At 40.4% G+C, this 11,979-nt stretch overlaps 1 protein-coding gene across 3 annotated transcripts; it reads left to right on the top strand.

The window, feature by feature from the left end:
* The first annotated feature begins 1,255 nt into the window (after positions 1-1,255).
* LOC104152489 (C-C chemokine receptor type 5) lies at positions 1,256-11,710 on the top strand. 3 transcript variants are annotated; one of them, XM_009687831.2, is made up of 4 exons: positions 1,292-1,370; positions 3,233-3,490; positions 7,377-7,491; positions 8,136-11,710. In XM_009687831.2, the coding sequence occupies exons 3-4, from the start codon at positions 7,476-7,478 to the stop codon at positions 9,206-9,208; spliced, it is 1,089 nt and encodes a 362-aa protein (XP_009686126.2). In that variant the 5' UTR covers positions 1,292-1,370; positions 3,233-3,490; positions 7,377-7,475; the 3' UTR covers positions 9,209-11,710. The 3 variants fall into 3 exon arrangements, with proteins under 3 accessions (XP_009686125.2, XP_009686126.2, XP_068791734.1); XM_009687830.2 differs by lacking the exon at positions 3,233-3,490 and having other exon boundaries at positions 1,256-1,370; XM_068935633.1 differs by lacking the exon at positions 3,233-3,490 and having other exon boundaries at positions 1,338-1,370; positions 7,343-7,491.
* The last annotated feature ends 269 nt before the right edge of the window (positions 11,711-11,979 follow it).

The raw sequence follows: 11,979 nt of genomic DNA, 5'->3' as shown, positions 1-11,979 counted from the left end.
ACATATCTGGAACATACATGGTTACATATCATTGGTTTTATAGAAACTCCACATAGATTTTCCAGGAAATGACAAAACCCAGCTTAAGTGTAGCAAAAGCCAGCCTAACAGTTATTCCAGGAATACTGCAGTGAACCACCAGCCAGTCTTAGAGAAAATTGTTAATAGTTGCAGATGAAAAAAAAGGCAAAATTGAAAAATATGGCTTTGCTATTACTTACTATAACATTTTATGGCAGCAGATAAATGGTCAAATTATTCACCAGTTCTGGTTTATAATGATCATTTATATAAGCATCAATTGCCACTCCAACAGCTGGAGATTGCCAAAGCCGGAGTGCCAAAGGCATTGGTGAGGCAACTGTTTTAAAAAAAACAAATGTGTGATACCAGTCTGTACACTCAACTACACTTCCTGCCTTTGAAGCAAAAATATATTTTAGCTACTTTCCATTATTTTCATCTCTTTCTATTGCTTTCAATCCTGCAATGTCACCACATCAGGAAGATAATGAACTGTGGTTCCAGCCTACCGCATACAACAGCTTCTTAGAACTGCCAAACCATTAAAAATGCCTTTGCAAAAATTATACTGATGTTCAAGGAGGGGCCTACAGCATGCACTATAGTTGTGGTGCAGACTGCATGAGCTGATCTCATAACTGCAAGGAAGATAGCTTTATCAGCACAGTGCTCTGCTAGACCTAATTAGTGCTGAAACATCTCTATGTTAATATAGCTGAGCTCCTTTCAGGACTTTGATTTGTCTCTCTTTACAACATCAGAGGCAAGTGTGATGCTGTTACATTGCTTTGCAGGGTATAAACATATTCTAATTTTGCTTGCAGATTCTTTTTTACTACTAACGATGAAAGAAAGAATCAGGGATAGGTTCAGATTATGTCAAAGTCAGCCAGAAACCATGAATATGAAAAATTCCGTGGTGGACTTATTTTGAAGATCTGAATTTAATTTCTAAAGCACAAATTCTATATGTCAAACATTTCATATTACTTTCTGTTGAGCTGCAGAAATATCCAGAGTAGTTACAAATACTTATAGATCCAAGGACATAATTTTGTTGAATTGAACCTAACGGTCTTAACTCTGAAGAGAAATGTGCTACTTTAGATACTAAATTCCAGCTGGAATAGAAAGAGTGATGTCTATAATAAAGTCTTCATCCCTCACTTCTGAACTCAACCTGGAAACTGAACGTTCTCAGAAAAGAAGAACCATGCTCTTGCTTCTTGTAAAAGTTTTGTAATACATCACACAGGAAGTGCTATTTCCTACTTTGAAAGATAGCATTTAACTACATGTTCAGTCACAGAGAAGACATGGTCAGATAAAACAGGCTTGGTAAATGAGTGAGTAGTTCATTTTTCTTTCTTTTACATGTAAATGTTTACATATGGATATAGATTAATTAAGCGGGGAAGTGCATATGCCTAACTACAGTGGCAGGAGAGCTACCACTTAAGCACAGACACTATTTTTAAGAATGACTGGATTCTGTAAATAGCTTAGAGCCCAGGTTAAGGTAAGTGTTAGAGCTGAGAATTAAACTGGACAAATGGTGTAGAAAATTGTCAAATTTTTTGTACTAGAAACTTCCTGGACCTTGGATTTGAAACTGTTCCAGGTCAGTTACTTGAAAACATCTTCCTCTAAGGATAGAAACTACTTAGATATAAAATTATTCGCATTTAATCTAACCTTGGCAAATCTAAGTCATATCTAGCTGTATCAGATGCAGATGGCAGATGTCCTTCATCATTAACCCATCACAACCTCGCCTAGTTTCTTTGTATTATTCCAGCATTTAATACGTTAAAAGTGCTGGTTCATTATCTTGGTGTGAAGGGTGCTCTGGGATTCGTTCCTCTTTTTTTTTTTTTTAGTGTCAGGGCCATCACATTAGAAAGTCTGTAGTCCATATCCAAACTAGGAATATCAGTTTTATGGCCTATCATGATCTGGCTTGCAATTTCATGTTAGTGAGGATTAATAAAATCCATCAGTACTATGCTGAAACTGCACCATTCTTGCACACATGGAAAGGTGAGTTCTCCTGCTTGGATAAATGAAACTTGCCACTTTGGTATTACCAAAAAAGCTGTAGTAGTCTAAGAATACGAATCTTATTTTGCAGTATATCAAATATGCGACAGCAGCAACATTTGCTTTCATAGCAGAATTCCACTGTAATTTGCCAGGAACAATTCACACAGCCAAAGCAGTGGAATCAAACTTCTCTGTGCGGAGACACTTATAGCAAGAAGGGTAGGATGGCCACGGCCGTATGACATATGCTGGGAATCTCCACTGCAGGCCATTATCTGTCTTTATTATATGCTAGTTCATCCCTGGAACAGTTGTGAGTACAACTATTGTTTGAGTTATTCCGAGTTCAACGTTTTATTTGAAGCAGTTGCTTGAAGAAAAACTGAACAGCAATACTAGCACAGGACTTAGCCTACACAAGAGAAGAGAAATTTAATGTCTTTCTGTCTCAGTTTCTCTTTCTCAGAGTGCTTATTTCAAGTGCTTTATGCCATTATCTTACACTACATTTGTTTAGATAAGAATACTCATTACTTCTTTTGTCTTGTGATGACATAGGCTGACTCTGTTCAACTGCAGAAAAGCTCAGAATTTTTGCAAGACTGCTGTTCTGCTTTTGATGGGAACAGAAACAACAGGATACTAAGGGTTTACAGAAGATTAAGTTTGTATTTTTTCCAGCCCCAAACATATTTTTCCCTGAAAGTTCTGCAGCAATGTAAAAATGAATCAGGTGGGAGGTAAGCAAATCTGAAGAGAAGGTGTTTCTAAAGCCCAGCTGTTATGAAAGAAGAAGAGGTTTTCAAAGGGAGGTTTAATTTTGGAAGGGATTGTCTTTCCCTAACCATATCCTGGAAAGGCTTGGTTTGTACCACATAAAAAGATGTGTTTGAGGAAAAATATCACCTCAGAGTCTTACATACAGCATTTAGTTTATACTTCTATCTTTTCCTTCAGCTTTGTTGGTAACTCAAGAAAAGCGTGAGCAAATGTTTGGTCCCCAAGCTGTCTTTGGTCCATGCATAGTCTCTTCTGTAGTTCTGCCTGTCCAGAGACTCCTTCTGGAAAAGCCAAGGCAAAGTTAATGGGACAGAGATATAGGCAGGAAACATTTGGCATCTCTCTTGCAACATCTGCTATTACGGTATTATTTTCCTTTATTTAGGTTTCAGTTTTATTCTGGGCTGCATTCTGTCCATATCTCTTCATAAAGTGCCCTAGATGCCACTGACACATACTTTTAAACTGACTACACGTCATTAAGTCATTTCTTCTTCTACGTGACAAATATTGCCATTTATGAAAAGGAAGAGAGCAAGTGCAGGGGATAGCTCTGTGTTACCTGTTTTTACATTTGAAAAGAAAAACTTTATCTTGGACCTTGAAAAGGGAAAGGAAACTTTTGGGGTCATTCAGTTTTGAGGTAAGTGACTCCATTAATGTGTGGTTGTTCTTCTGTCTTGTAGTTATTGAATGTCTTGATTTATGTGAGAAAACTTTGTCCAGAACCCCTTTAGGGCTAAGCAGGTTCACTGAGCAATGAGCTGTGATGACTGCCATCCCTGAATGAGTCAGTGTGGCACCTCTGGGTCCCTGAGACTGAACTACAGAAATATGGGAATGTCTCTTAGTCATATCAGCCCTTAGACATGCCTATAGAAAAAGATGATACCCTGTAGATATCAACCAATATTCAAGAGCTAACAAGACATCTCTCAAAGAAGCCCAAATGTCCAAATGCAGAAATCTAAAAAGTCATGATTCAATGCTACATCTTCACTACAAGAATTTCTGATGTTGCAGTGAGCGCAGCTTTGTTATAACTCGCAATGAAATCCAAGTAAATCCATTTTGGCTCAAAGCATTAAACTTGTTAAGAAATTCACATTTTCTCCCCTCGAAGCCGTAACCTCAAATTTTCCCTGCAAGAACTTCAGTTTCATCTCTCCAATTTCAATCAGTTGTAAATAGGTTTCAAGAAAGAATATCCCTGAGGTTCAACAATGATTTGGACCAGAAAAGAAGACTGAAAGATTTGGCCAACATTTCTAATTTAATCTATTGTTTTGTGGGAGGGACTGTTATGGCCCTGTAGGTATGTGTACTGATGAACACAAGCTATGAAGACCGGCAGTAGGTATCAGGATTGCCATCACAAGGGGAACGTTGAGTATATGACCAGATGAATGATAGATGAGGCATATCAAAATAAGGCCATAGCATGTGCTCTTATAGCCATGGGCAACACTGGCAGGCTTGGAGCAGTTTTTTGGTCTGCCTTGCAGCTATTTCACAGGGTGCAGGCATTTGGCTCCCAGCAAGGCCCAACGCACAAACAGGACTAAAGGCCTAAGCCATGCAACAGTGCACTGAATGAACTTCTTGGACACTCAGAACATAACCAGTCCACTGTGAGGAAATGAGAGGGGCTGTCTGTTGGACTCGTCATATGTTTAGACTTTTTTGCATGATAAACATATAGGATAAATTAGAAGAGAAAGGAGAGAAAATTCCCCTTAAGTTTCTAGTTTAGGTTTGACTCGGTTGCCCCCTACGGCAGAAGGAATGCCCAGAATTTCTGCTAGCAACCAAAGCTAGCTTGTGCATGTTCTAACTGTGGGTGTGTGGGCAGGACTGTGAGGCACTGATAGCCTCATGCGGTTGTAAAGCCAGCAAGAAAGCCCTGCAAGTGAAAATCCTTAAGATTCCCCAAAGACTGGTTTGTAATTTCAGAAGAAAAATAAGAGGTAAATAAGCCATATAACTGCTAGTCCCCAAATCAGAATCACCTCAAAAAAAGCCTGTATATACTTACAGCACAAGAAAGTATATAAATCTGGAGGTTCCTTTACTAACACACCTATTTCTGAAGGTTCATACCTAGATTATTTTAGAGCCAAACCAGATTCCTTGTCAAGGTCTGCAGTTTTAGCAGAAAACATTCATCTCTGCATGAAAATGAAAACTGGAAAGAGGATTAAAGATAAATTTAAAAAAATCAGATGCAAACAGTGGTTTCCTATGGAATTTGTTAGCAAGATCCGTTTTCTGGAGTTCTTCATGATTAACTATGTTTATGTGCGTAAGATAAGGAAGTTTTTAGAAAGCACTTTAGAAAATATTTTCCTATTCTGTGTTTGTTGTAAAGGAGCAAATCTGACTTCTACTCCAACCAGATCCTCAGAGATTTCCCATCAGGTCACAGGCAGCAAACAAAACAACCACAGCGCATGATGTGTTTCTGAGCCACATGAATGTGGCTTGTACAGGGAAGAAGCTTGATTTTAGTAGTGAGACGGTGAAAGATCTGGGCAGCAAAGAATTGAAATCAGTAGGAAATCAGTTACCCTTAGCTCTGCTACTCCTACAGTTTTTTTTGTTGTGGATTGTAATTCTCAAACTAAGTTCCAAACCAGGTAATAAAGATTGTTGTTATCTTGTTATTTATGTATATAATGAGCGTGTGTGTGTGTGTGTGTGTGTGTGTGTGTGTGTGTGTGTGTGTAAAAATATATGTGTGTGTGTGTGTGTGTGTGTGCGTGTGTATACACACAGGGTCACAGAAAACTGTACCTAACATTGTGCAATCAGTAAAATTTGTTCATTAAGATTATTTGTATGATATATATATGTGTGTGTGTATATACGTATCTCTCTCCCCACTGAGATAAAGGCGCAGATTAGGTTAAGACTGGTTTTCCCTGTCATGAGTGGTCTATAATTACGTAGCAGGAAATAGTCCTTTCCTCAAACAGCTGAGTGGCCAGACATAAACTGAGATGCTTCAGAAAATTTACATGCTGTAGATCAAAATAGACCACTGTGGTTATTATGTTTGGCCTCTACCAAAACACAGGCTAAGGGCATGCCTGTATGTCACCTCAATTATTAGCTGAGTTTTTTCAGCTACATTTAGTCTTACAGAACTCAAGTGGACAGAGAGTGACATGGTGGTTTTGAGAAAGTGGCCTCTGAACTCCTAACCACCTAGCAACAACTTCTGCCAAAGAGGTCTGCAAAAATAAGTGCATTGTACAGGGTATACAACCCCATTGAAAAAGTGTTTAGGGGGCTGCAAACAGGAAAAGAGCAAGCACTACTGCATTACATGAGTTGTCAGGGATCCTAGAACAAGTTGGGGCAAATTTAGTGCCTGAAGTCTCCTGAGTCGGAAGCGGTCTGCTGCCTTCATCAAGAGAACAGCCATCCATCCGCCATGAAAATACAATGCCTGATAAAAGCAGTCATTTTGATGGAGGAAAAAGGAGCAAATTTTTCCCAGACAGAAATACAGATTTCAGCAAATTGCTCTATTTGAGTAGCTACCAAATGCACTGTTTTCACTTTCCCATTAAGTGACTGAGAAGCAGTTTGGTCCCTCTTCCACCTGTCTTCACAAAATCCTATTCCCTGCTTCCCACAGAACCCATAGAAGTTCTTCCATTTTTTCCAGGAGTTGGTGAAAAGAAATTTCTCCTTACTTTTTGGAGATGAAATTACATAAAGCTATGCTTCTGCATCTGGCTGATAGTCCCACCAGTGGGTTTGGGGTGGGGTGGGATGTGGGTTTACATCAAACTCTCAACCCTTTACCTGCTCACACCATAACAGAAGTTGCACAAAGGCGTTCACAGCTCTGCCCTGCTACTTACCTTCCACACTGACTTTTTCATGCCAGGGAAACTCATTTCTTCCTACCGTCCACAAACAAAAACTGGAGATGTAGAGATTTTGGGTAACTCCTATACATCCCCATTTACTATGTCCTCTTGTTGGAAGCGGTAACTTACAAATGATGAAGGACTACTTCAAAAAGTAGACACATGTGAGGATATGTTAGTGCATATTCCTCACAGTGATGGCTAAATTCCCCTTTCAGCTTTCTTCTCCCTTGAAGACACTGAGCAAAAGTAAACTTTGTAGCTACTGAATCAGGGCTGTTAAAGATCAACCAAACCAATTAATCAAAACAGCACTGAGGAGGTGTATCAATTGTCAGAAAGATGCCCCACAGATACCTGTCAAAAAATTTGCATTTTCACAGAAGATAAGATAAAATTTGGAAATAATCAAGTACCAAGACCCAAGAGTAGTTTCTTGTAGAACCCAGAATAGTACACTCACATAAAACCCTGGGTGTGCTAAAAATGCACTACCTCTTTTTCCTTTTCTTTTGCAACAGATTTATAGGCCACGCTGACAGAAATTGAAATCTTTTATGCCATTTTAGAAGCTGTTTGCCTACCTGTTCTTTCAATTGTGAATTTCCATGCAGGTCACCAGTTAAATGTGTCTGGTATTTTCTGCAGGGGAAAGACCTGCAACCAACTTTCATTCCAGAGCTACATGATATTTGCCTTTTCATCCCAGATCAACACTGCCTACTTGCCAGCTCCGCAGCAGCCAGGATGGCAGATTCACTGGGTGAGTATTCTTGGTGCTGCAGCAAGATCATTTCTACACCACCAGCGATCTCATTCCCACTGACGTTAAGGCTCTCAGCAAGGCATGGACAACCCAGCAGTCAGTCAGCTCTCACTCGTGCCAGAGCACCTTTGCCAGCGCCCGGCCTTCCCTGGGTGAGGGCCGCAGCGTGGGCTGCACGATGTGAACGTGGCCGGGCTGCTGAGGAGAAGCACGGCCACGCGCTGCATGCCAGCCACTGCGCTTTCCCCTTCCTGTCTCTCTTTGGCTCTTCTGAAAGCCACTGCTGAGCGCAACGGCCCCAAACTAACCACTGCTAGTGTTCAATTCATCGTTCCTCTGCTTCCAGCTGGCTCCGAAGCCTGATACGCTCTCCAGGGGAGGAAAAACGGACCATGCAGAGCACATGTGGAAAATAGCATGTAGCACACTTCTAACATGCAGCAACTTGACTCATGGCTATAGAGATTTGCGCGTGTGTGCGTGCGTGTGCAACTTCCATTTTCTTCTAGACCTTAGCATAAGCAAGGCTTATATGCTCAAGAGCCATAAGTAATCTAGATGAGGGCAGCAACGTGCTTCATTCCCTTCAACGCAAGGCTATGGAGCTTCCTGCCGCTAAACCTCCTTTTCTTCCTTTCTAGAGATGGAAAACTACACGACCGACTTAGACAGCTTGCTACTGACAACAGAATTTGACTATGGTGCTGCAACAGCATGCAAGAATACCGAGGAAAGGCACTTTGCAGGAAAATTTTTGCCATCGCTTTACTCCTTGGTGGTGATATTCGGCCTCATCGGCAACGTGCTTGTTGTCCTTATCCTGGTAAAATACAAGCGACTGAAGAGCATGACCGACATCTACCTGCTCAATTTGGCAATTTCTGATTTGCTGTTTATATTTTCCCTCCCTTTTTGGGCTTATTATGCCGCCCAGGAGTGGATTTTTGGAGACGCACTCTGTAGAATTCTCTCAGGCGTCTACCTCCTTGGCTTCTACAGTGGGATCTTTTTCATAATCCTGTTGACCATAGACAGGTATCTGGCCATAGTGCATGCAGTGTTTGCTTTAAAAGCCAGGACAGTTACCTATGGCATCCTCACCAGCACTGTCACGTGGGTTGTTGCTCTTTCAGTCTCTCTCCCAGGCTTCTTTTTTCACAAAAGCCAAAAGGAGATTTCACGTTATACATGCAGTGCTCATTATCCAATAGGTGACAACATAAATTGGAAATACTTCTATACTTTAACAATGAACATACTGGGACTTATTGTCCCCATGATCATTATGATTTTCAGTTACTCCCAAATTCTAAAAACGTTAATGAGATGCAGGAATGAGAAAAAACAGAAGGCAGTCAGACTTATTTTTGTGATTATGATTTTTTACTTCATCTTCTGGGCACCATTTAATATTACTTCTTTTTTGTATACCTTTCAACCTTCATTTTCCCTCAATACTTGTGAAATCAGTGGTCAACTGGGGAAAGCCATCCAAGTGACAGAAACAATTTCAATGATCCATTGTTGTATCAACCCTGTGATCTATGTATTTGTCGGAGAAAAATTTAGGAAATATCTTTATGCCTTTTTCCGAAAGCATGTTGCATCCCACATCTGCAAAAAATGTCCAGCTCTTTATCGTGAAAAATTAGAAAGAGTTAGTTCCACATTCACACCGTCTACCGCAGAGCATGACATCTCGACTGGACTGTAAAAAATGCCTTGAAATGTTAGGTAGTAAACTTTGCATCACCCTCTTTGCCCTAAGGGCTGTATGGTATTATTTAAGATCTGTATGGCAATCACTACTAAAAACTGGATGACCCCCTATTATTGTAGTTAACTGTTCCCTGGGATTAGAGCATTCTTCCTTTTTAAACTAAGAGAATCGATGAGTTCTCCAGGAAAAATGCCATAGTTGAATCACTTCAAATTTTGAATGGGAACCAGAATAGTATGATTCTGGTGCTTGACCCACATTTTATCCAGTGAATAAATACTAGTGAGATTTACGTAGAGGGAATATAATATTGAAGAGACTAAGGAGTGATGTGTCACGGCACAAGAGCCATTAACAGTTATGCAAACAATGTAAGATAAACACTTGGAGGAAATTTTGGGGACTCATGCGCTTGTTCAGTTTTCAGTATTAATGAGAAACCTAAAATCCTGATGGCTTTTGGAAGTGACAGTGTTCGTTCTGTAACACAGTTAGCTATTTGCAAGCATTTAGTTCTCTTCATTTTGCCCCTTTTCCCCTTATTTTCCCTGCATGAATAAAAGATGTTTCCATTAAAATGAGGTTGAGGATAAATATGAGATATACGAATATCTCTCCTCTGTCGACAGAGATGACTGACCTTCTTCTTGGGCCATTTCACCCAATGTTTTATCTACTATCTAATAGTGTAGCTGTTTTTAAACATAATCTTTTTCTTTCGACTACAGGCTAAATTACAGCATTTTGATTTAGCTCTGTAATTTCATGCCTGTCATATCAATGTTCAGTTGCTAATATCTTCCAAAGTGGGCTTTTAATGAGCAACACTATGATTTTTGTGGGTGCAAGGTTACAAGTAAATGAACACACCAAGGCTACTGACTGCACAACAAGACAAAATTGCACCCCAAAAACTCACAAGCTTTTTCCTGGCAAATCATATCCCTCTGAGGACAACAGCATGTAGCCAATAAAGGAAAAGAACATCAGCAAAGCTCCACAAAGAAGCAGTGAAAATTGCCTTGGTATTTGCTATGCATGATTCTGTATAAAAATGAAAATTACATCAGGACTCTCTGAAGGATTTTGGAGACCATGAACACAGTATTGACTGGAGGCCTCTCTAGTCCTGGACAGATAAATTGCATGTGCAAAGGGCATGGCAGATGCGATGGCTGTATCAGGCTAGGCTTCCGCATGATACGAACATGCTCAGAGCATATAAGTCTGAGGTTTGAGATAGGCTGCCAGGCAGACAGTAGCCTTGAACTCGGAAAAGCAACTAACTGCAGAACAGACATATTCCCTTCCACCTTCCCAGAACAGTTTCCATCACCCACTGGTGCCACAATCAAAAATGAATCCTATTGAAGACTTAGGGCCATTAGTAGCAGCACGAGCTGGAGTGTCCTGCACTCCAGCAGGCCCCTGGAGGTGGCCACTGAAGGCATGGTCTGAAGCCTCGCTTACCAGAGGACTAAAGGAGCGTGCAATGAGGAAAACAGAGGCTGGGATAACAGTGTCCCTTAGAAAAGATTGTTAAGGTTCACATGGTTTAAACTGTTTCGTTCAGCTAGAATCTCACCATTCAGAACTGTCTCTCCTCTGTTCTACAAGTGTCTGATGGACATAAATTTATGCCTTTATCAGGAATTTCCCTGTAAAAGAAAGCACTATTCTGGGGACATGATGTTAGCAAAGAGGAGACGTGCTTGGGGGAGAAGTCCTTGCTTTAAACTGTAAGGAAGTGCAGGCAAGCGCTCCTTATGCAAGTGTGCTGTCCCTCTGCTTTTTTCCCATTACCTTCACTTTCTTACCATTGCCTTCAAAGGGCACCACTCAGATATGTAAGGCCTCGCTCTTAGAGAAATCTGCAGGGGCAGGGCAACTAACCTGCATGCAATTTAAGGATGGAAGAGAGGATTAGGAATGCAGCTTACACGCCTACATTAGCAGCAAATCTCTTCAGTGTCCTTCAGCAGTCAGTTGAGAGAAAGAAATGTCTGTGTCAGAAGCAGAAACCTGATTTAAATGGACTCTCAGGAAGATTACCTCTCTGACCATGGAAGGAATGTAGAAAAAACAGCCTCTTAATTTAGGCATCACATGCCTCAGTTTGGGTTGTGTAAATACTATTCTCCTTTTAGCTTTCCAAATTCAAGGCACTGCTCATATAAGTTGCTATCTATTATCCTATCAGATATGACATTCTGGCAACTCCCCTATGAGGTTAATAGCTGAAGAACTACCAATGGAAAGATAGTATCCTCGCAGTAAACTTTCTTGCTTGGAAATGACCTTTTCCTTTCTTTTGTACTTTTTTTTTTTGCACTAAAGGGAAAGCACTTTTTAATATTAAAGCATAAATTAGCTCAGTGTGATACAAATACTGCTGTAACTGTGGTTATTTCTATTGCTGTATTTTATTTTGAACTCTTGACTCTTTTAATGTTAATGCAGTGATATTAATAAAATCAGTGTCTGAAATATAATGTATACCCCATAGCCCATGTTCTACTTGTGAGTAAGAGGGCATCAGCTCTGATCCCAGAGTGGAGGTGGCAAAAAGATGCAGCCACAGACCTAAAACCATTGAATACCACACTCTGAGGCAAACCAAACCTACCAAGCAGAAAACTGTCTGCCCAGTCTAGACGCTACTGCAGTTGGCATGGCTTTTATCCACCAAGAAGCTTAAGAAGAGGGCATTATGATGGACTTTGGGAAAAGTCTGGAGGCACAAATTTTAAGATGGGTGAAATTTG

Source organism: Struthio camelus, chromosome 2 (genome assembly GCF_040807025.1).
Source record: "Struthio camelus isolate bStrCam1 chromosome 2, bStrCam1.hap1, whole genome shotgun sequence".
Lineage (NCBI taxonomy): Eukaryota > Metazoa > Chordata > Aves > Struthioniformes > Struthionidae > Struthio > Struthio camelus.
The sequence above is the reverse complement of the archived record's forward strand: the minus strand, read 5'-3'. Positions and strand labels throughout refer to the sequence as shown.